The sequence below is a fragment of the Condylura cristata genome, unplaced genomic scaffold (genome assembly GCF_000260355.1).
Source record: "Condylura cristata isolate star-nosed mole 26May11 unplaced genomic scaffold, ConCri1.0 scaffold00028, whole genome shotgun sequence".
In the NCBI taxonomy this organism is placed as follows: Eukaryota; Metazoa; Chordata; class Mammalia; order Eulipotyphla; family Talpidae; genus Condylura; species Condylura cristata.
This window is the reverse complement of record NW_004567129.1, coordinates 2,101,984-2,127,305: the sequence shown is the minus strand read 5'-3', so window position 1 is coordinate 2,127,305 and position 25,322 is coordinate 2,101,984. Positions and strand designations below refer to the sequence as shown.

General features: G+C 39.4%; 1 protein-coding gene across 5 annotated transcripts; it reads left to right on the top strand.

Annotated features, from left to right (window-relative positions):
* Positions 1-91: 91 nt before the first annotated feature.
* SIAH1 (siah E3 ubiquitin protein ligase 1) lies at positions 92-24,627 on the top strand. Of its 5 annotated transcripts, XM_012730772.1 has the most exons (3): positions 92-459; positions 3,355-3,405; positions 22,703-24,627. In XM_012730772.1, the coding sequence occupies exon 3, from the start codon at positions 22,705-22,707 to the stop codon at positions 23,551-23,553; it is 849 nt and encodes a 282-aa protein (XP_012586226.1). In that variant the 5' UTR covers positions 92-459; positions 3,355-3,405; positions 22,703-22,704; the 3' UTR covers positions 23,554-24,627. The 5 variants fall into 5 exon arrangements, with proteins under 5 accessions (XP_012586226.1, XP_012586225.1, XP_012586224.1 ...); XM_012730771.1 differs by lacking the exon at positions 3,355-3,405; XM_012730770.1 differs by lacking the exon at positions 92-459 and having other exon boundaries at positions 3,256-3,405.
* Positions 24,628-25,322: the final 695 nt, after the last annotated feature.

The following is a 25,322-nucleotide window of genomic DNA, read 5'->3' as shown; positions in this document are numbered from 1 at the left end:
CGGCACCCCCGCCTGCCCCGACCCGGGCCGAGCCGGCCGCGGTTGCCTGTGCTGCGTGCTTGCTCCGCCTGAGCCTTCATTGTGCGGTGGGAAGAATGCAGCCTCCTCCCTTGTTTATGTCGAGGGACTGGAGCTGGCCGGAGTCGCTGGTCAGGCAGCTCCAGCGTTTCATTGTAAACCTTGGCCTCCCGCGGCTCCCTGTGTCAGGTCGTTAGGGTCCCTAGCTGGTGACTCAGGGACGTGGGTAACCGGGCCACGCGTGGCGTAGGTTTTTCTTTTCCCGTTCTTGGAAAGATTCAGGAATGGTTTGCTCCGACGTCCGAGAAGCCTAGTTTGTGCGTTCGGAAAAACGGCGTGTGCCAGTTGCGGTGTGAGAGTTCTAGGAGCCGAAGCTCGGGTATCGGACTGCGGAGTCCCCGCAGTTGGACATTTCCCGTTTTTGATGAGCGGCTGTCAAGGGTAAATTTGTGGACTCTGAAGCAGTTGAGTGTTGGGGAGCATGGGCTCTGCGGTCAGCCTGCCTGCTCTGCTTTGCTCTGGTTCCAGTGCTGTCCCGCGGGGTTGTGACCTTGGGCAAGATACACAACCCTCTGTGCTTCATCCGTCTTACCTGCAAAATGGGTGTACTGACTCCCTGCTTCGTGGGCTTGTTGCAAGAATGGATGAGGTGATGGGAGCTGAAGGGCTGAGAGCAGTGGGCTTCCCAAGTTTGCCACCAAGGCAGCTCTTTAACCTAAACTTCCGAGGTTCTCTTGGTATGATAGATGGGCTGCAAATACATAGGCTAGAATTCGGGAAGTGACAAAAGGTTGGTGCTTGTGTTTTTCTCTCAGTGCATTTTGTCAGATAAGAGTATCTGAGCAGATGCCATTTAGACATGTCGACAGTAAGCTGTTTGAATGGGTCATGAGTGGTCTGAGGTTGACAAAATCAACTAGATTCAAAGGGGGTTCTTTTAGCACTGCATTTTTGGATCGTTTTTTTACTTCCAGGTACTTGACTAGCTTGGAAAAGTGAAACGGGGAGTCCCTTTGAGTGTATGGTGTTAGCACTATCTCTGTAGACATGACCGAAGAGCAAAGTATAGTGGTGTAAATGGAATGGTCTGATAATATTTTATCTGGGAGATATTCGCTCCAATTGTGGCTTTTGCTTAGCAGTTAAGAGAACTTTTGACAAATGTTTGAGACTGAAAATGAACTATTGTAAATTGCTCGTTTATTTTTTCATCCTGGAAATTAAAGCTGGAGACTTTTAAAAAGTAACATTTATGCTTTTAAACAGAAAAGTAGTATAATTAATAGATAGGGAACCTTTGGGATAAGTATCCCGCAAGCTACAAATTCAGAAACAATTAAATTTAGCTTAGTATCTGTTTAAGATTTGGGAAGTTCTTACAACATCAGGGAACACCAATATTTAATAATTGCGATTAAAAAGATTATTATAATTAGTCTAAATTGGAATTACAAAGAGAATATTTAGCTTTGGTAACAATGATAGGAAGAATAGGACTTTATTTTCACTGTAGACTGTTTAGAAACCATCTTACATAATAAAGGTAACAGTAAGATTGATGTGACTTTGCCAAGTGACCACTTGAAGTATATATTAATGTAGTTGATTTACACAGTTTGTAAGGATTGAAGGCTTTTCTTTGCATAAAGAGATCTGTTCCAGCTTGGTTACAGTTATGAAATTTCTGTACACACCTTGTAAAATATTTTAAATTTTGGTTATTTTTGGTACTGACCTCACCTCAAACAAAGCCACTATGTGAAAACCTCAGCGTCTACCCCATCCTCTCCAACAAGAAGAACTCGGGCAGGTTTTTCCGCTTTATAAGTATCCTTAATGGTAGCATTTCTTCTAAGGCACTTTAAATTACTGGTTTTCTATGGCTGTAGTTACTAGAAGATCTGCATAAAGCCAGGAATGGGTTTTTTTCTTCCCGTACCCTCATCTGTTAACACTCAGTACTTGTTTCTTGACTGTTACCTGTATGTTGATGACACTCAGCTCCTGCTTGCTGAAATCTAGATCTATATGTTTTCTTGCCTGTGGGTTATGTGTTTTTAAACACTTTGGAATTTTCTAAAGCAGATATAGTTCCAGAGCAAGACTGAGAAGGTACAGAGATTTTTCCATATGCATAGCCTCCCTTTTTATTAACATCTCCCCCATCAGAGTTGGTCTTTTGTTACACCTGATAAACCTACATTGATATATCATCACTCAATGCCCCTAGCTTACATTATGGTTCACTCTTGGTGTGTTGTATATTTTGACAAATGTATAATAAGTCACCAAACAGTTTTACTGCCTGAAAAAAACTGTTATCCACATATTTGCCCTATCTTTCTCCCTAAATCCTGGCAAACATTGATTTTCTTACTCTCTTTAGTTACCTACCTTTTCTAGAATGTCATTTAGTTGAATTATAGTCTTGCCTTTTCAGATGGGTTTCTCTCACATAGTCCATGCATGTAAAGCTCCTCCATGCCTTTTCATGACTTGATCCTCTATTCTTTTTTAGCCATTGTCTGAATGTGCTAGTTTGTTTATTTTTTCTCCTACCAAACACATCTTGGTTGTTTCTATGATCTGACTATTCTGAATAAAGCTGCTGTGGACAGAAGTAGTCAGCTCTTTTGGGTAAATACTGAGGAGCATGATCACCTGATCATATGGTAAGATTATGTTTAGTTTTGTAAGACACTGCCAAACTGGTGCACTGTTTTATAGTCCAACCAGCAATGGATGAGTGTCTGTTGCTCCACACCCCCTTTAGCATTTGGTGTTCTGGATTTTGACCTTTCTGGTAGCTGTGTAGTGGTACTCATTTTTAATTTGCAGTTTCCTTACGGTATGTGATGTGTGAAGCACTTTTTATATGCTCTTTTGCTACCTGTATGTTTTTAGTGAGGTGTCTCTTGAGGTCTTTTGCCCTTTTTAAGTCAGCTGTTTTGTTTTTAAGATTCCTTTTTACATTTTGAAAAACACTCTTTTTCTATCAGTTACGTCTTTTGCAAAATTCTCTCAGTCCATGTTTTATCTTTTCTTAGCAGTGTCTTTCCTCTAGGTCTTTCTCTACTTTATGTTTAACTTTATTTGCCCAAAACTGAAACGTTTGTTGTTTCCAGCTATCCAGAACTTTCACCTTCTACACCCAGTTAATAGTCAAGGCTTGATTTTTCTATTCTTTCAAATCTGGTATTGCTTCTCTCTCTCTCTCTTCCCTCACAAACATTTTCATTTTTACTTTTCTGTTCTGCCTTCTCAGTGGTCTGTATGCTTTTGATCTCTCCCTCCTGTTAGTTTTTGCTCCCGCAGTTTAATGGAACTTTCTAACAGGTGAACCTGATCTACAAGAATTTCAGCATAAATCCCTCATTCCTTGATATGGTTAGTAAGTATATGTATGTATATATACATATATATAGAGAGTTTTTAATATTTGTGATTAAAAAGATTATCATAATCTAAAATTAATTGGAATTACAAAGGGAATATTTCTGGTAACTATGAAGAGTATTTTCAGTGTACACTGTTTAGAAAACATCATACACACACACACACACACACACACATCATCTATATATCCCTCCCTTATCTGACTTTCTACTTCCAGGCCATTTCCAGCCATGTGCTTGCATGTGCCTCTGTGCACCATATTTTGGTTCTCTTCCTACTTAACGATAACCTTAGCCTATACATCATGTAGCCAAGACGCTTTCCCTGGACTCCTGGACTTTGACTGGTTGTCAACCTCTTTTCTTCTTGGCTGCTGGTAATTTGTATCCCCTTCAACTCTAATTTTTCTGTACTACTATGCTACCCTCAGACAGTCTTTGAGGACTTTGTCTTGATGATCCTTATTTGATTAGAGTTAGTACTGTTTCTGGCACCTAGGTGTTCATTAAATACTTATTTAATGTCTACCTGCTTTTCTAGTCTTATCTCCAGCATTTCCTCTCTGCCTACTTAGTCAAGCTGGATTCTTTTCTTTTTTTGTTTTGTAGAGTTACATGTTGAATTTATTAGCAGTTTAAATAGGTAAATTCTTAATAGTGAAAGCCATACAAAAGATCATTGCAGGATTGGATGGCTGTACAAAATCCAGCAATATATATTACAGAGTTATAATTTTAAAAAAGTTACTATTTATTAATTTGTGCATACAGAACTGGGGTACAGGCCAGAGGCTCAGGGGCGGTGAGAGGCTTCACTAGAGACAGAGTGGGGAGCAGAACAGGCAGATCGACGAAGTACACTGCTGAGGGGAGCAGCGGGCGGGTCAGGAGGGTCAGGAGAGGTCTGCAGCGCCATGTGGTCTCCTCCGGGGCAGGCGGGAATCGAACTCATGCGGAAGTGGCTTTAGCTTCTCAGTGCTGTGCTTTAACCCGCTGCGCCACCAGGGAGGGCCAGGAATACTAATTTAATACTACTAGTAAAATAAAATTTTAAGACAACAATTTCAGATTTTTTTTTTAAGATTTATTTATGCATACAGAGCTGGGGTACAGGCCATAGATGCAGGGATGGTGAGAGAGGATTCATCAGAGACAGAGTGGGGAGCAGAACAGGCTGACTGATGAAGTACACTGCTGAGGGGAGCAGCGGGTGAGCCAGGAGAGGTCTGCAGTGCCCTGTGGATCACCTCCTGGGCTGGGATTGAACTCAGGCTGAAGGGGCTTTAGCTTCTTAGTGCCGTGCTTTAACCCGTGCGCCACCAGGAAGGGCCCCACAAGCAGATTTTAATTTAGAAAAATAACTTGATAAGATTGAAAGAATGTGCAATTTGAAATAATTTAGCTGGGAATGGATATATGTCTTTCTCCTTGAACATTCTATTTTGACACCTCTATATTGTATTTAATCTCTCAAATATCTTTGTAGTACTTTGCACAGATTACGTGTCCAAGCCTTCTTAGTTTCTGTTATCACACGAGCAACTATTAAGCATAGTGCGAGGAGTGGGGGGGTGTTAGAGTTGGCAGTGTGATTAGTTAGTCAGACCTGGCTGCTGGCTTATTAGTTGTGTTTGTGACTTCTTAGATCCATGAGAGCAGGGACACTTTTTTAACCTTTGTATCTAAAGTCATACTTTCTAGTTCAAAGAAAATTCTTAAGTGTTGAATAGCTTACTTAGTTTTTCTTAATATTGTCACTTACATTCTAGTGAGGGAAATAAACAGAATTACAAACTGGTCAAAAAGGAATTCAGGGCCCTACCTTGTGGCGCAGTGGGTTAAAGCCCAGCACAGTGAAGCTGTCTGCAATTATTGCAGCCAGGGAGCTGACCTACAGTGCACAGCAGACCACTGCTCCCCTCAACAGTGTATTTCAGTACATCTGATTGTTCTGCTCCCCACTCTGTCTCTGGTGAATCCTCTCACCCCCTGCACCATGATCAGTATCCTAGTTCTTGTGTGCGTAAATAAATAAATCTTAAAAAACAAAAAGGGAATCCAACTGCAGTAGTAGAGAATGGTGTGGGAGGAAACCTGTTGGACGTGATGACATTTAAGCTCTGACAAAAATATGAGGTGCTAGCCATTTGAAGCAGGGAAGGGAGAAGATCTCAGGTTGGAGAAGGAGTAGCAAGGTAAAGAAAGGCTGAGGGAGGAATGAACATAGATTGTTGAAGGAGCCCAGAGAAGTGTCCCTGGAGCAAAATGGGTGAGGGGGCGAAATAGACAAGGACCAGTTCCTGCAAAGTCAGAGTAAGGAATGTGAATTTTATTTTAAGGGTACTGAGAAGCCATCAAATGGTTTGAACTAAAGGTGTAACACTTTTTTAAGATTTCTTGAGCTCTTTGGGTATTGATTGGTTTAGAAGGTCTTTGCTTTGATCAGGCAATAGTTGACTATGACCTGGTTTAAGCCGTGGTAGTAAAGATAAAAAAGAAATTGGATGGGTGTGAGACCTATTTTGGACACAGAATTATCAGAACTCGCTGATGGATTAGATACTGAGGGGCGAGAGAAAGAAGGAATTAGGTGGTTTCTGGTTTGAGCAACTGTGTGGCTCATGATGCTGTTTAAAATAGAGACTTTGGGGAGTTGGGCACACAAGGATAGCAGTAAAATTAAAAATTCTGGTATGTTGTATTTGAGGTATCTATGAGGCAGCCACAATGGGACAGTGAGGTAGCTTAGGAAGGGGGAGGGTTGCCACAGAAGCCAGATGCTGGGATGTTGGAGGGATTTGATTTGGTACTGAAAGGGAGCCATCAGTCAGGACAAGTGGAGAAGAAACCGGGCCAAAATGGAAGATCATTTTTATTCTAATGGGAGCAAAAGAGGTGGTAAGTCAGCATTTGACTTCTGTGGAATTTTTAAAAGGAAATTTCAAAAGGAAGTTTAAGTTGAGAATATTTATAGTTAGTGAATACTATACTGTTGATCTATTAAAGGTATAGCGAGAGACAGAAATGAGCAGAGGGAAAGAGACAGGTGTTGTGAAGGGGCGATGATACCAGATTCTAGGAGAATCTAGAGAAGTAGTTGTGCATTTTTCTAAATACAAGCTTTTCTTGAAGTAGAGCATAAGTACAGAAAATGCTCATATTAAAGCTTATGGGTTGATAAATTCTCAGAGAGACTTCTGTAACCAAGAAATGGGACATTTCAGATCAAGAAATGGGACATTCCTAAACCAGAAGCTTTCACCACTTACGTCCCACCTACTTCCCAAGAAAACCAACTTTTGATTTGAAACACCGATGATTGATTTTTGCCTGTTTCTGAGTTTCATGTGAATGGAACAGTGCAGTATGTCTTTTCCGTTCGACCTCTGCCTGGTACTTGCTAGCTAAAGAACCATGTCTTCTATTGTTTTCCCTTTGATTTTTGTACAACAAATCTTCAGAATTCTATGCTGAAATGATACAGATGAGATAGATGGTCCGTTAGGGTCAGTTACTCTAGGCTTGGGCCACAATAACCAGAATGATGTTGGCAGACATTATTCCTGAGACTTGAGGTTGCCCAATCAAGATGAACTTGTGGTTTTTGTTTGCTTTGAATAGCAGGGATTTTGGGAATACATATGGAAGGAACTAGAAGGAGAAAGTAGGAGGAAGACTTTTGGAGAAAAAAATATTTATAAAGGACATATTGTTTGTGGAAAATGCTTAAAAAATTAAAATGAATGCTAGTGTTAACTTTTATTGGAAGGCTTATACTATGCTTGTTATCCTTAAGCTATGGACAGGGTTAAGCTATGGTGTGGATGGTATAGTGAAATTATTTTCTAGCTTCTTTGTAAAGGTATCACCTTGGGCAAATTTCTTCAATAATTGGTTTGTATAAATAAAGTAATCCTGATTGTTAAGGCTTGTTTACCCAAGCCCCCTTCTGTGTTTTGCCTTTTGCTTATTTGAATGCAGCTTTTTTTGGGTCAAGGATCCTGATTTAGCATTGCTATAACAACTTCATATCTTGTTAGTAAAGATAGTTGTGAGTTAATTTCTGCAAACTATATCCTTTTGGTTACCAAAAGGGGGCCAAAAAGAGGGGGCCACCATCTAAATCTGTTAAGATAAATGATAAGAACATTTTGTCCTGTACTTTTAAAATGAAAAATTTAAGATTTTAAAAAGAAGTATTATTAGAATACATGTATGAAATTTGAGTGTTTTAAGTCAGCCATAAATATTTTATAATTTGTTTTTTTGTCTTATTTGAATCCTTACAGTTATTTCCCTATTAAAGGATTACCTATTGTCAGTGACTAAACATTTTCAACCAAATAACATTTGTGCTTACAGTCTATTCTGTAATACTTGATATTTTGTATACTTACATAGTTCAGCGGTGTGTTTTCTGCAGTTTTGGTTCTAACTTTGACTTACACTTGTCTACTCCCTCACAGTAAGCCATTAAACCACAGCATGCAGTTTGTATGCCCTTCCAGTTACTTTTTTGTTCCATTACATTGAATACACATACATTAAAATGGATAGCTTCACTATGCATACCCAAGTAACTTTATTTTAACATAAATGGAGTTGTAGTGTGCCTGTTCTGTAGCTTCTTTTTACTCTAATCACTTGAGCAGTCTTATTCTTGTATACAGTAGAGATGAGTCCACTTGTTTATTTTTAAGGGAGTTTATAGTATTCTGTTCTATAGACCATAATTTAACCACTCTTAAGATAGGGCTGTTTTTAAGATTGTCATTATAAATAGGATTGCTCTGGAGCTTGTGTGTTAAGGATGAGCTTTTAGAAGAATTACTGGATTGAAACAAACTGCTAGATCTTACTAGTTCACAGTGGACATTTCTAATAGTGTAGGAAGATTTTCTCCACATCTTTGCTGATACTTAGAATCAAATCATTGAACACACATTTATTAAAAATAAATAATACAGTTTATTTTCATATAATTTTGTGCAATTTGCCATCTCAGTTGTAATCCCCCGTGGGTTTCCCATCACCAGCTCACCCATGCACCATCACCATAGTCCAGTGCATTTCCCTCCCCCCACTGTTTCTGAACACACATTTTTAACTCATTCATGCATATTGGTGTCTCTCATTCTAAGTTTTTGAACCTTAGCCTCTTTTTGTATAACCTTTGACTCTTAATGCACATACAGTTTAGCCTCTTTTTCTATAACCTTTGACTCTTAATGCACATACAGTTTAAAATCAAATATCCTATAAAACTTGTTAGAGAAAAATTCTGCCCCTCCCCTCCCGATTTCCTTATCTGTTGTTCTTGTGGATGTAACTGGTTGGGGCCCTACCACCTGGGCACATCCCATTTCCACACTCCTCACATCAGTTTTGTGTGCTCATTACTTAGCTGTCTTAAATTTAGTTTGAGCAATATAGTAAATGACTGATACTCTAACTGCACTACTTATCGGCTTTCTTTGTTTGCTGTTTTTTTGTCTTTGCCTCCCCTTCGTGTTTACTACTAATGCTATCCCTTATTCTGTGCCATTTATCTTGATGTTCAAATTGCTCGGGTGCCTCACTTTATTTTCTTCCTTTACTGTGAAGCTGTCATTACCTCAGTATTCCCTTCATCTTTTCTTCTGGATTAAGTCTTCTGTTTTTGGTAGCTCATGCTGTCCGTTTTGTTGGTTCATTCCATTGTATTTGAAGAGTTTGTCCTTCAGGAACTTCCTGAGAAAATATGTCCAGGGAGGGTAAAGTTTTGAAACTTTGCACCATTTTTCTGACCTCAATACTTGTTTTGAGGATAAATTGGATATATTGAATTCTAGGGTGGTAATCCTTTGAGTATTTTGAAAAGCTTGTTCTGTTGTATCTAGCTTTGGGTGTTATTGTTCAAAAGTCCAAAGCTATTTTGTTGTTATTTATCGATCCAACAGCTTTGAGTTTTGTGCCAGGCACTGTTATAAGTGTTTGGGATATCTCATTGAGCCAGATAAAAATTCCTCCCTTCCACTTTGGGGGCCAGGCTACAACAATAAATAGTAACTGTATATGATGTTAAGTGGTGTTGGGTAGGAGGGTTGATAAGAGGAAAAGTGGAATGGGCAAGGATTAGGAGTGGACAATGAAGGGGGCAGTGGACAGAGTGCTGGTTACTTTTAAATGGAGGGGGTGAGGGTACAGCTCATTGAGAAGGTAACATACGAGAAATGACGGGGTGGAAATGACAGTGTGTGACCATCCAGGAGAAAGTATTTTAAAAACTCAAGCATCATAACCTAGTATTGGAACATAGGGGTTAAGCTTTATCCCCCTAACCCCATATGTGGGAGGTAGTTGGATGCACAAATCTGGTGTTTAAGAACAAAACTTGGAGGGTTTTGGGGGTATTGTTTTTAATCTGAGGTGGAGATAAAAATTTTGAAATTCTTGATATATTGAATTTAAAATTACAAAACAGACTGACATTACCAAAGTTGAGGAAGAGCACCTGAACAGCTTACAAATTTGCAAGTTTGGGGAGGAAAGCAGGAAGTCAAAAAAAAGGAAGCTGAGGAGTAACCAGTGAGGTAGGAAACCAAGATTGTGCAAAGTCGGTGATCTACTCTGAGGTGAGATTCAGAACTCGCAAATGGAATACAATTAACTAAAGCCAGTGAAATTCAAATAAATACTGATTTTTCTATAGTAATGGATACTGTTGCTAAAATGAAGTTTTCCAACAGTAAGGTCATGGAACTGACTGCTAACTGTGCAGGTTGCATACTTGCCCTTTTATCACGTGATGTATTTTCTCACCAGTATGTAAGTGCTTCAAAGAAAACCATGATGTCATTGTACTTTGCTTCACACAGATGCAAAATTTATGTGTTAGGACCCCCTCTGCTTTTCTCTTTAGCCTGTCTTAATTAAAATAATGTTGTTTCATCTCGGAGCTAGTGTGACCATAAATGCAAACAGGGTCATTTAATTACATCACTTAACAATTGGATTCAGATGATTCAGAATTGCTAGTGCTGTTTGGATTATTAAACACAGGAAAATAAAGCATTAAACTTTTGGTGGAGAAATATGGACACTTGAGAATAGGACCTAAATTTGAAATGAGTTAGTTTCATATGTAATGCTTATGTGGACACAGATGATAGCTACTTCAGTGGGATATAATTTAATTTAAATAGCCTTTATGATTAAATAAGACATTTTCCATAAATTCCATTATTTTTCTATTATTTTAATAGTAAAGAGTCATCAATCATAAAATGTATGCCACTTTTTACTGTTTCTTTAGTTCTGCCTCAGTCAGTGTGCTCTTTTTCCATTTAGCTTAGTACCTATCAGCTCTTATTATAATTTTGACCTTTGAATTTTTGTTCAGTGTGTCTACCATATTGTGAGATACCATTATTGGAATTAATTCTTGTCAGAATGAATTATTTAGTAATTCATGGCAAAATATTATTGATAGACCAAATATTCCCTCTTTTGATATCAATGTCCAAAAAGCTGTTGCTGGTTTTATTTCACAAATGGACATTTGAGACCCGGGATACTATAATTTTCTTAGTATCAAAGTAAAGGTGAAACCCGGGATACTATAATTTTCTTAGTATCAAAGTAAAGGTGAAAGTAAGAATTCAGATTTGAAATTACATTCCAACCAAATCCAGTGTTCTTTAATTATACACAGGCAGCATATATATATATATATATATTTTTAAAGATTTACTTATTTGTACATACAGAACTGGGGTATAGGCCAGAGGCTCAGGGGTGGCGAGAGGCTTCACCAGAGACAGAGTGGGGAGCAGAACAGGCAGATGGACGAAGTACACTGCTGAGGGGAGCAGCGGGCGGGCCAGGAGAGGTCTGCCGCACCATGTGGTCACCTCCGGGGCAGGCGGGAATCGAACTCATGGGGAAGTGGCTTCAGCTTCTCAGTGCAGCGCTTTAACCTGCTGCGCCACCAGGGAGGACCTGGGCAGCATATTTTTGAAGCTTGTTACAGTTGTGCATTTTGGAAAATGAAATTGTTATTTAGGAATTAATGGGCCTATGCAACACTGATGTCAAATATTTTAGAAACCTAGAGAATTGGTATAGAAATAACATCCACTTTTAAAAATTATTTATATATATTTTACATCACTGCTCATTTTTGTACAATGTTTGCTTTCTCCTCTCAGGTGTAGTCCCCATAGAATTCCCACCACCAGCTCACCTATGCCTCATCACCATAGTCCCCTGTGCTCTTCTTACCCCTGTTCTGATCCCTCTTTCTCCTCTGCAGAATATCTCTGAGTTATAGTTGCCTGTTTTTCTTTTTCTTTCTGATCCCTTAATTGGTTTCTCTATAATCCTCTGATAAGTGGAAACATCTATTTTTTTTCTTTTTCCCTCTGGTTCATTTCACTGAGCATAACCCCTTAGAGCTCCACCTATGTTGCACGAGTTTATCTATTTTGGTTGCTGGATCCTATTCTGTTGTGTATATATACCATATCTTCTTGATCCAGTCATCTGTTGTTTTTGGACATTTGGGCTGTTCTATAGCTTACCTGTTATAAGCAGTGTTACATTAAACGTGCTCCCCATGTTTACTGCTGCTTCATTCACAATTGGAAAGACATGGAAACAGCCCAAATGCCCAAAAATGGATGACTGGATTAAAAAGATGTGGCACATATACACAATGGAATATTACTCAGCAGCCAAAAAAAGAAAAAAAGAAACACATGTCTTTTGCAGCAACATGGATGGAACTGGAAAAGATCATGCTTCGTGAGATTAGCCAGAAAGAAAAGAAAATATACCGGATGGTTTCTCATAGCAGGAATATAATGGAACAGGCGAGAAAATAATAATAATGATGAACAGCTATATACCAGAGACATTTTGTGGGGGTGGAGTGGGGAATGGGATCAGAAACAGTGGGGGGGGGATACACTGGACTATGGTGATGGCACATGGGTGATTTGGTGATGGAAAGTCCAAGGGGATTACAACTGAGATAGAAAAATGCACAAAATGATGTAAAAATAAATTTTTATATAGACTTAAAAATGATTAAAAAAATGTAGGGGTGCAGGTGTCCTTTTGATTTACTGTTTTTGTGTCCTTTGGGTTGATTCCTAGGAGTGGGTTTGCTGGGTCCTATAAGAAGCTCCATTTATAGCAGTTTCAGAAACCTGCAAACAGCTTTCCATAGTGGTTGGACCAGTTTGCATCCCTACCAGCAGTGCAGGAGAGTTCCTTTTCTCCACATCCTCACCAACATTAATGGTTGTTAGTTTTTTTCTAATACATGCTGGTCTCACTGGTGTAAGGTGGTTTCTCATTGTGGTTTTGATTTCCATTTCCCTAGTGTAAGTGAACATTTAGTTTTTAAAAATGTATGTTTATTGTGATAAAATGATTATTTGTCATTTGGTATGTTTTTAAAGTACATCTGACCCCCTGAACATCATGTGCATTGAAGTCAAATCAGTGTATTAGTTTTTTTATTTTGTTAAGATTTATTTATGCCTGTAAGAACAGGGTGTAGATCAGAGTTGCAGGGGAAGTGAGAATGAGAGGGTTCACCAGAGATGGAGTGGGGAGCAAAACAGGCTGATTTACTGAAATACACTGCTAAGGGAGCAGTGGGTGAGACTGGAGAGTTTGCTGCACCAGATCAGCTTGGCCAGGGATCCATCTCAGGCCACAGTGCTGAGACTTACTTAACCCCTCTGCTACCAGGGAAGCCACAGTGTATAAATAAACTCTTTAACCCCCAAAACGTGGCTGCTACTACTCTGCTTAGGCCAGAAATCTTTAGTGATAACATAGCAGTTATCTAACATTTTGTATCTTGCATACTTAAAGGTATCTTTTATAGTAAAGTAAGCTAGAGAAAAAAGCTACTAAGAAATTGTAAAAGAAAATACATTGACACTGCTGTATTTGTTGGCATTTCAAACCCATTTTGTTCAAGATACTTTTTTTTTTTTTTAAGAGCAGTTTATGGTTTACAGCAAGGAAAGGGCACAAGCTATTCCCCACATACACATGGTGTATATTTGTTAAACTTGATACATTTGATATGTATATCAGTTTGATACATTAGGACCCAGAGTCCATAGTTCCATTAATGGTGCATTCTTAGTGTTAAGTATTACATGAATTTTGAAAAATGTGTAATGATGTGTCTACCATTACAGTGAATAGTTTCACTGCCCTACAAATCATCTTTGTACACTTACTCATCCATCTCTCCACCCTAACTACTAGCAAACACTCTTTAGTTTTTTGCCTTTTTGAGACTCTCATTTAATTGGAATCATACAGTATGTAGCCTTTTCAGATTGACTTCTTTTTACTTAGTCATTTGCATTTGATTTTCCATGTCTTTTCATTACTTGATTGATGGCTCAGTTCTTTTATCACTGAACACTGTGCCATCAGGTGTGCCAATGTATTTACTTTCTCTCATACTAAAGGTTGCTTCTAAATTTTGGCAGTTATGAATAAGGCTGCTATAGACATCTGTGTATGCAAAAAATATTTTTGGGCTTGTAAGAAATGGCCACCCTTCCTTGCAGAGTTGCCTACACCATTTTTATTCCCACCACTAGCAATGGATGAGAGAAGTAACTTCCACATCCCCACCAGCATTTGATACTGTCAGTGTTCTAGATTCTGGCCACGTTAACAGGTGTGTAGTGATATTCCACATTTATTGCCCTTCCATAGTGACAGTAGATGTGGACCATGTTTTCACATGCCCACTTGCTGTCTGTGTAGCCTTTGTATAGGTGTCTGGTAAGGTCTTTGGCCCATTATTTAACTGACTTAGTTCTCTCATTGAGAGTTCTTTGTATATTTTGGACAACAGTCCTTTATCAGATAAATCTTTTGCAAATACTTTTCCCACAAAAGATAATGGTTTATCTTTTCATTCTCTTGACGCTGTATTTTGCAGAGTAGATATTTAGAATTTTAATCAAGCTCAGCTTACCAAATGTTTCTTTCCAGGTTTGTGTCATTGGCGTTTCTGAAAATCCATTGCTAGACATCAGCATCGTTTAGACTTTTCTCCTAGGTTTTTAGTTTCAAAGTTTTACATTTAGGTGCGTGATCCATTTTGTTAATTTTTGTGAAGAATGTAAAAATCTATGTGTAGGTTCAGTTTTTTACACATGCATATGAGCTGTTCAGCATTATTTGTTAAAAGTATCTTTTTGCCATTGTATTGCCTTTGTTTTGTCAGAGGTCATTGCATTATTTCAAAGTGAATTTTAAATTCTCAGTGGTGAGTTATATCCAGAAGCATGTATGTATGTGTTGCAAGGGATATTAGGGATGAGTGAGTTTAGTGTGTTTACATGCTATTCCTTCTATGTGTAATCTTTAATACTATCTTGATGTTCATAAAATATTCAATGTGTAATAAAAATATCAGGATAATAGCTAGTAAAATAGAACATAGACTTTTTTCTGTTCAATAGGGTTTTTTGCAGTTATGAAGATGTGGTTATACTATATTTGTATTTCTACCAGCAGAGCAAAAGTTCAGGGCTCCATGATGCTCCTAGAGCTTGGAATTGCTATTAAATTTAACCTTTCTGGTTAGTTTTAGAGTTCTAATCCTAAAGTTTGGATAACAGGCTAATGACAAATTATTTCTCCTTTGGGTTTTTTTTTAATATTTAAACATTTTTTTTACATCATTCTTCATTTTGTGCCTTTTTCCATCTCAGTTGTAATCCTCATGCGCTTCTCACACCCAGTTCTGATCCCATCCCCTTTTCTACTCCCATAAAATGTCTCTTACATTTGTTTGTTTGGTTTTTTCTTTCTTTCTCCTTTGGTTTTTAAAAAAGACAATAGGGATTTTTTTGAGAACCCTCGATGATGACTTACATGTATTTGAATGTGTTCTCAAAATGTCCTAACAATCCATTCTAATTCATGGAACAGTACTCTGCTGTGACTTGATGCTTAATGAGGGATCTCTTTAAGCCTCTGACATTGTCATATCTTCATCATGCCCTTCCCCCTCAAAAGAGGATGCCTCTGCTTCCTTTGCAAAGAAAATAGAAACTCTTAGAAACTTTCTTAACCTCCCTCTTATACCCAAAACTAGACATCTGTTTTCTCTGTTCACACCTTGGAGAAAGTATTTCTTTTAATGAAGTCTAGCCCTCTCTGTTGAGTTTTGAATTCCCTCTCACCTTACCAAGAACTTAAATTTTATCACATTGCCACTTTTCTTGGATTATTCTCTTTTCTGAACTCATATATCAGCCTTCATTTTATTCTGGTCACTTACTGAAGAATAAATGAAGGAGGGAACCAAGGACTAAAATGTCCTGGGCCTTCCTGCTGACTCATTTCTCTCCACAGCCCTACTTCTCGAATGTTAGCCCCACACAGCATCCTGTCACAATCTGCCTTCCACTCTAGTCAGTATCTCCTTGTTACTGCAGAGGCCACTGGTAACTCCCATATTGCAAATCCATGGATACCTTTATGCCTGGTTTGCTTGACACCTCAGCAGATTCCACATGGCTGACTGTGCCATTCATTTTACTGTCTACCTCACTACTTGACTTTTTAATTACTGATATATTTGCACCTTGCCAAATCTTAGAGGTTTACATCTTAATTAGTCATTATAATGCCCACAGTTTAGTCTTAAGTCTGTTTAAATGGAGTCATTATTGACTAATCCTTTTACAAACAGGGTCACAATTTCTAAGTTGTTTTGATTCATCATTTGATTGGTTCTCCCCCCTTTAGTATCTTCTGAAGAGTTCCTGAGTACCATATTCCTTGAAAAGCAGACATTCTTTTAAACATGTCTGTTTTTTGTCTTTTTCTTAATTTTGTTCCCTGGCTAAAGAAATTTGTAAGTTCCCTATAAGAATATAATAAACCATAATTTATTCTAATATTGATGTATTACGAGTTCATGTATCTTAAGTTTCTGTCTTGAGTTTGAGATAATGTCCTCCTGGTTTTCATCTCACTTTTGTTTCTCTTAGTGGCTCCTTAGATTTTACTACTCAATATTGGGTAGGTGTTATCTCATTCATGTTGGCCACACCTGGAGTTGGTTGAAAATGCAGACTCTGAACACTGTCTTCAGGCATAGTGAATCAGAATCTTCATTTAAAAAACTAAGAAAAATCCCTAGATAATTAGTAAGCATAATAAAATGAAAAGTATTGCTGTGTAGGGGTGGCCACCGCCTCTTAGACTTCTAACGCACTTGTAAATCTTTAAATGTTGGGATTTCTCTTGCTTAGGCTAATAACTCCTGTGACTTTACATAACATCTGTATGTTCACAACTCTAATCTCCAGTCTTAACTCTTTGCATTTAGCCTGTTATGTTCTAGTATCTGGCATAGTAGCTGACAGGTTCTGATCAAGTATATGCTGGTATTGTGTTTTTCTTTTTAAGCCAGAGGTGGAAGAGTCAGAATAATTTAGGCACTTTGAAGCAAAAAAAGCAAGTGTTACACACTTGTTCTGGTTTGCATTTTCTGTTATTTACTGTGTTATTGTCTTTGCTCAGGCTTCTGTTTTTATAGTAGCTTTCTACCAGGTACTGTCCTTGGTTTTCCACCACTTCAGATTGTCATCTTACTAGACAAATGGTCTTCTATAGCTATAGGAGTTTTAGTTATCTTCAGGAAAATGAAGCTTTTAGGAAAATACAACTTACAAAATTCTTCTCATTGGCTATAGTACTGAAAACTAATAGGTTTTCCCTCTTAACATTATTGTTTTATAACGAAATTTGATCTATTAAAAAGATTTATACATATAAGAGTTGGGGTGCAGGCCAGAGGTGCAGAAGGTCGGAGGATTCACCAGAGACAGTGAGGAGCAGAACAGGCAGGCCCACTGAAGTACACTGCTTTAATATATTTTGGGGAGTAATGGTGAAGTAAAAGTGAGGCATTGTCATTTTACATTTTCTGTTACGAAATTAAGTATGCAAAATCCTATTTCGATTGTTTTTAGAATTCTTTGACTAACAGTTATAGAACAGCCTTTTACTGTCCCCTTTGAATGATACATAGTTAATAGTTACCAGTACCAGTGTCCTACCATTCAGGTAACTAAATCATTGGTCATTTTCTTGCCTATAGGCTTCCTGATTTCTCAATTTCCTCTTATCCATACTGTTCTTTGTACTGCTTGTAACTTACCTCACATTTTGATCTGATGACATTTCTTTTTAAGTTTTATTTTGTAAGAAACTATTAGCTTCCTGTGGTAACATTTTTCACAAGTTCAATGGCATGTATTAAGACATCTCTGACAAGTATTATTTATGAGCTGAAAGAGAATGGTAAGCACAAGATTGTTGTATGTTAGAGTAGCTATATGTGAGATTATGACTAATCTGTCATTTATAAAAGGAAACAGGTTCCCACATGAAATTTAGAATAAAAGCTTAATCCGTCTACTTCTTTAAGTATATGCTAATATGGCAAAGCAGTGGTTAAGGGCTTTAAACTACTAAGAAAACACTAAAGACTGATTGTAAAGTATCTCAATTAGATTAAAATCTAAATTTATATCAAACTGGGATTGCAGTACATACATCCTTTAGAAAGAGAATTGTGAACTCACTGGCTTCTATAGGCATATTTCAGTGTAGTTTCTGAAATTTTTAGCTTTTTGTAAAACCAGTGTGTGTGATGACCTTTTAAGGTTTATTATGCTAAAATTCTTTTAAGGTTTATTATGCTAAAAAAAAAAAAAGGTAAGCAACAGCTGACCTTGCAAACTTAAGAAATCTTTTAGAGTATATATATGAAAACCACAAGTTCTGTTAGTTGACTTCAGGCAGTTAAGTTTTGAAGGACTTGGGTGAATACCTACAATATATTGGAATAAAGCCTTTCTAAGACACATAAGTTACTTATTTCCCCTTAATCCAGACAAAAGTGATGAAGCTAGAAATGGCCCAGTTTCACATGTAAGCTTGTGGTGAAACTAGGTATGAATTTAGGAGGAGTCTAGAATGCTTTTACTTCTGCTCTCTCTAGTCTCATGAAATTGAGAGGCCTGTCAGTTGACTAGTGGCTTTCCCACTGCGTTCTAAGGCTCTACAGACCCTTTAGTTTGGCAAAAACTTGTAACTTACCTCACATTTTGATCTGATGCTATTTCTTTGTATTTTGTAAGTAACTATTAGCTTCCTGTTGTAACATTTTTCACAAGTTCAGTGGCATGCATTAAGATTTAGACATCTCTGACATGGGATATTATTTATGAGCTGAAAGACAATGGTAAGCACAAGATTGTTGTGTGTTAGAGTAGCTAGAAAAAAAATAATTAAAAGTTTGTTTTTGCATGAGGAATCAGTCATCCCCTTATACATCTGGGTGGTTCTGTTTTAATTTTGTTTGGAAAGAAGTTCTCTGCCCAAAGTATTTGAAATACTTGTCCTAGAAACCTGAGACCTACCTAGAATGAATATGTATGAGCACATAAAGATGAGGAGATAGTGATTTATATTTGTCTGTGGGGGAGATTATTTTCAGTTATACTTCTATTCCTAATGCTGTTTTGTATCCTAACCTTGAAAATGATGTTGAGGTGATGGAACATACATGCTACTAATAGGTTGGGGAAGTGGTTAGAGTTAAAATTTGTCACCGAAACATGTATAATCTACACTATGTTGCACAGGGTTCACGCCCCACGAGCAGCTCTCACTGGTTTAAAGGCTGCCCTAAACATGATGTAATGACAGGTTAAACCTCTGCATGAGGCTGATGCAATGCAAATCTGAGGCCCAGGACTTTATTGGGGCAAGGGTAATGCTTGTTTAAAAACAAAACCAGCTCCTCTGCTTAATGGGGCTGCTTAAGATGACTTTCCCAGAACGGGAAGGAAGAAAATGTCATCTCAGTTTGGAGGTTGAAGTATAGTTTATTTTGGCTGTGTGTGTTTACTATGCTCACTGCAGTCATTTTGAAAGAGGGAGTAAAAACATGGTGCCAACAGCAGTAGAAACGGAGGGGTTAGAATTCAGGAACTAGGACAGTGGATGCTTGTAGAATAGTTACTGAATGAGTTCGGGGTGTTTTTAACCCTGTACAACTTCCCCAAGCTTAACCAGGCATAGTGTAGTAAAGAATGCCTTTCTGGTCATATTTCCCATGTGTTTCCCTCTAGGTTGAAATCATAGGAAATCTGATCATTTTGGCCTACAAAAAATGCAGTGATTCAACCTAAATTTTAGCGGTGGAAATGCTGAGAAATCCTGGGAATTGGTGATGCTGGGGCGGGGTGTTTGAGGAGGAGTTATGCGGCAGAAAACTGTTGTGTTGGGAGGCTCCATCCCTGTGGGGTGGGGCTGTCTGCCCCACCCCTGCGCGGTCTGCTGTGGGCCTTGTTCCCGGCGCCTGGCAAACCTCAGAGCTGGCTTTCCCAGCTTGCCTCAGTCCTGCCTGTGGACTGGGGCCCATCTTCACTCAAAAGCCCTCTCTCAGCGAGCACCTCTTTCCCTGTGGCCCTGCAAGCTACTTCCCAGTCTTATCTTCAGAACTGCTCGGAACCAGGGAATCTGAGGAAGACAAATTTCTGAGACAGATGAAGTTTAAAAGAGCCCTTTCGGCCCTCCCTGGTGGTGCAGTGGGTTTAAAGCACAGCACTGAAAATCTAAAGCCGCTTCCGCATGAGTTCGATTCCCGCCTGCCCTGGAGGTGACCACATGGCGCGGCAGACCTCTCCTGACCCGCCCGCTGCTCCCCTGAGCAGTGTACTTCGTCCATCTGCCTGTTCTGCTCCCCACTCTGTCTCTGGTGAAACCTCTCACTGCCCCTGAGCCTCTGGCCTGTACCCCAGTTCTATATGCACAAATAAATAAATCTTTAAAAAAAAAAGCCCTTTCAGGCTCCCATGTTTTGGAAACGCAGGCGAATTTGAGCTGGTAAAAGGTGTGGTAGGTGGGTCAACTTTCCTGGGACTGGAGAGACTGGCCTGTGTGGCCCGTGCTCCTGGGTGAATGGAGGACACTTCCTTTCTTGATAGCTTGACCCTCGGCGTGCTTACAAGTCAAGGCATCTGGGAGGGACCTCTGTTCCAAATTGTCTGTGCTTCTTGGGGAAAGAGGCTGCGATGCCTGACTTAGGATGGGGAAGTCACCGCCGAGCCTTCTCTGTACTCTGTGCTCCTGAAGGGTCGTCATGCACACGTTTACCAGCAGCTGGGGCCAGGAAGAGAACAGGAACTGCCATATGAGGGTGGGTTGCTTATACTGCTGAACTGGAAGTGTTGCAGGCCAGTGGAATCTGACTCGGCTAGGGAATGGCTGCAGTGTGACTGAGCCTGCAAGGATGTTTCTGTTAACCTGCTGTGCTTTTCTCAAGTTTAAATCCAACTCAGGTGACTTGTGTGGGGTTGTCCAAAAACTTGAGTTCTTGGTTCATACCTGCAGGCCAGCTGCGTGGTTGGGAATTCTTTCACTATTTGAAGATGGAGCTGAGTGTTTCATTGTGGGGAACTGGGAGAATTTTAGCAGCTGCTATCCCCAAATGCCTCCATTCACAATAAATCCTGGCCAAATTTACACCTTGAAGAGGAATTTTAACTATTTGATACAACACTCGGAAAAATGATAGGTATATTATTATACCATACTGAGCTATTGATGATAAATGTACAACTATTGCTAGATCAGGAAATTAAACAAAAGGGTACTCGGTTAGTTATGTTGCATATAAGCTGTTGATTACAGCCTTTCCATTTGATTAGCTGCTTGGGATTAGTGGTTTCAAAGACATGGGAGGTTTAGACCTTTTTTGCCCAGGGAATCACTGTGCACCAACTGTGTTGCTCATTTAAGTGAGCAGAGTAAAACAGGCTGTGAAACAGACATCAGCACCGCTCAGGCTGCCTCCTACCCCTTTTTAACAGAGGGCCTGACCTGTATGGCCTGCCATGCATACAGATGGGTGCCCACATTATACAGAAGTTTCTTGATAGTTCTTTTATTGGGTAGGACATCTGGGTCATGCCGGCACTTCATATGATGAGTCGATTGATGTCCTAAATCCATGGGATAAGCTACACTGTGATGGAATTTTGTTTCTCCTTGAACTTTAGACTATTCATTTTTAGTGCAGCCCTCAGCCCTCATTTAAGGTACCTGTTATGGATTGATGTAGAACCAAAATTGCATTTACTTTGGCCACTTTTTAAGCAGCATTATTTTCTCAAAGTTAAATTTTGTATAGCAATCATTGTAGTTAAGAAAGTAGTAACATTTTAATTTTAGAGGAAGATGGTGATAGTATAGTTTTTGGGAGTTCTAGGACAACAGCAGACTGCTTGTTCTTTTGTCAGACCACAAGAGAAATAGTGGCCTATTGCATCTCAACAGAGGTAGATTTCTGGGGAAAGGTGCTTTTTTAAATCTTAGATTCAGCTTGACAAGTCAGTTTCATTGTTCTTCATTTCATTGAGATGACATTTATCTCTTTAACGTTTACTACTTACTCTTGCTGCTCAGCAGCGCTTGTTAGCCCTAGGTACATGGACTTCTTTGACCATATCCCCAGTGTGTTTATGTGTTCTACCTTTTGCTGACTTTGTCCTTTGCTTGCAAGATACAGCTTATCTTGTGGAATGGAATTAGAGTGGAATAATACTATGTTCTCCAAATACCAGACTGAAAAACTTTTGAGGGTGGCTCTCCATTTCTCTATCCCTTAACTTTCTTTGGGGGTGCGGAGCACTGATTAGTAGGAAGTACAATACCTGTTAGCGTTCCAGGGGAAGACTTGACTTGATGGCACGGTGGTCACAGGCTCTTGCCCTTGTGGCCCCCTCCTCACTCCCCACACAGCCCACTGAAGCACAACTAGGAGGAGCTAATCAGAGCCAGCCATTGGCCTCCTGTACATCTCTATTGTTAACAAGTGACTCAGAATGGGAAATCAGTAGACCAAGTAGGGGGATTGAAAAGGAGAAGAGAGTAGTGTTTAGTTGTTTATGGCCTGGTTTCTCTCTCAGCCTGGTAGTCCATGTAGTCCAACGCAGGGCTGTTTGTATGACTTTGTAAAGAAACAATTTTGAAAAGCGGCATTCGGTTCCTAGTCATCAAAATGCATATTTATGTTTCATTTTTTAAGCCGTAATTATTTTCCTTTATTCTTGAGCTCCTCAAGTTTGTGTGAAACTTTAGTTTACTGGCATGCAAACACTACTAATAAGGCAAGTTACAGTTCTCATTATTGCTTCCCTACCTCCATTTACTTTTATTCATATTTGTTACAGAAATGAGCCGTCAGACTGCAACAGCACTGCCCACTGGAACCTCCAAGTGCACGCCGTCCCAGAGAGTGCCTGCGCTGACGGGCACAACCGCCTCCAACAATGACTTGGCCAGTCTGTTTGAGTGTCCCGTCTGCTTTGACTATGTGCTACCACCCATTCTCCAGTGTCAGAGTGGCCATCTTGTTTGTAGCAACTGTCGCCCAAAGCTCACATGTTGTCCCACTTGCCGGGGCCCATTGGGATCCATCCGCAACCTGGCTATGGAGAAAGTGGCCAATTCAGTACTTTTCCCTTGTAAATATGCCTCTTCTGGGTGTGAAATAACGCTGCCTCACACAGAGAAGGCAGACCACGAAGAGCTCTGCGAGTTCAGGCCTTACTCCTGCCCGTGCCCCGGCGCTTCCTGTAAGTGGCAGGGCTCCTTGGACGCCGTCATGCCCCACCTGATGCATCAGCACAAGTCCATCACGACCCTGCAGGGAGAGGACATAGTGTTCCTTGCTACAGACATTAATCTTCCTGGTGCTGTTGACTGGGTGATGATGCAGTCCTGCTTCGGCTTTCACTTCATGCTAGTTTTGGAGAAACAGGAAAAATACGATGGTCACCAGCAGTTCTTTGCAATTGTACAGCTGATAGGAACACGCAAGCAAGCTGAAAATTTTGCTTACCGACTTGAGCTAAACGGTCATAGACGGCGATTGACTTGGGAAGCGACGCCGCGCTCTATTCATGAGGGAATTGCGACAGCCATTATGAATAGTGACTGCCTAGTTTTTGACACCAGCATCGCACAGCTTTTTGCAGAAAATGGCAATTTAGGCATCAATGTAACTATTTCCATGTGCTGAAATGGCAATCAAACATTTTCTGGCCAGTGTTTAAACCGTTGCATTCAGTTTCACAGAGAGCAAGGCACCTGTCCGCCTGCCAACCTGAAACTTTGGTCGGTGGAAGCTAGACACGTGAAGGTAAATAAAAAGAAAGGCTGTTAAATACAGGAAGCAGTTGCATGTAGTAACACTAATATATTTAAAAATAAGTCAACAGTAAACCACTGAAAAAATATATATATATACACCCAAGGTGGGCATCTTTTGTATTAAGAAAGGAAGCATTGTAAAATAATTCTGAATTTGTGTTTGTTGTAGATTGAGTGTACTGTTGAAAATCCTGGGCTTCTGTTTTTGCGAGTGTGTGAGAGCGTGCGTGCAGCTTGTGTGTGTGGTTTTATCCCCCCTTGAACTGACAAGCCATGTTGCGTGGTCCTGGACCACTGCTTTTCCCTTTGTGAGTTAATACATAGTGCTGCTGTGTTACTTTGTGTGTGTATTTGCTAATTTTTATTAATTCTAGTTTTTCATTAAATAAATTGACTTTCTTTTCTGTAATTCAGACTTTTCCTCCCATTTTTTTGTACCTTTTTAAAGTTAGTGTCCTTTTTGATATGCATAATTGTTTATGGTAAAGTTCATACATTTGTGTTCAATACATACTTTCTTTCCCACCATTAATCAATCCATTAGAAATATTTTAATTCAGCTATTTTGTTGAAGGGTTCCAGAAAAGAAAGGTAACATCCGTATTACCCAATAAAATATTTCAAGCAGCTATTAGATGGTTTCTCTTTTCTCTCCAGTTGAGTCATACCATTAAACTTATTCTTTGTAAGGTTATGGAATACTGATTTTTTTTTTTTTTTAAATACTGAAGAAAAAAATCAGGCTTCCTCTTCCCCAAATTTCTTGGACAAATCACATGTTTGAAATTTGTTATTGTATCTATTGGTTTTGCAAAAGAAGGCATCATCTAACACAGTATTTGTAATTAAAAGCAAATCATTTGTTTAAAAAGGCAGATTGCAAAAAAAAAATGTTTTTGGTCTTTTATAATTCTCATTAAAAGAATATCTGGCAAATTAAAAACTGTGATGTGTCTGCTTTAGCTTCAAGTTTGGTTACAATCCAGAGTTGTATTTTGAAATGTGGGTAGTTTTATTCTAAAGCACAGCAAAAGTGGTAATGCTTATTTGGATTATCTAAGTCTTGTGTTTTTTTTACTCCTGCTTCTTGATTACATTTTAATCTTCACGATTTAGTCGAGAGTAACTAGTTAAAATGCTAATCGCTGGATCACTTACATTTCATAGTCTGAGTTGTGAGCCTGGGCTCTGCCAACTGGCCTCCAGGGCTCTCCGGGCCAGCCCTGCCCTTGGTCCCATTTACCAGCCGCAGGACCACTGGAGCCAGCTTCCTGATGTCTAATGGGATTAATTGCCTCAAAGGGTTAATGGGATTAAACACCTGAAAGGGTTTATGGGATGCAGGTAAGTTTTCTAGAACAGGGTTTTGCACGGATGTACCCAACACAAGTTAGCTGTTTTGTTATCCTGTAAATCCAGGTCCTTGCTTCTTAACACGTTCAGAAAAAATGCTTTCCCTTTTTTCTTTAGATTTATTTATTCATGAACACAGGACTGGGGTGCAGGGCAGAGGTGCAGGGGTGGTGAGTGGATTCGCCACTCAGAGTGGGGAGCAGAACACGCTGACCAATGAAGTCCACTGCTGAGGGGAGCAGCGGGCGGATCAGGAGAGGTCTGCCGCGCCATGTGGGTCAGCTC

Excerpts from the sequence above, each read along its gene's own strand:
- SIAH1 (XM_004690322.2), top strand. The coding sequence starts at position 6,272 with ATGGAAGATCATTTTTATTCTAATGGGAGCAAAAGAGGTG. Across the intron at positions 6,312-22,702 it reads TAATGGGAGCAAAAGAGGTG|AAATGAGCCGTCAGACTGCA; the intron begins GTAAGTCAGCAT and ends TATTTGTTACAG.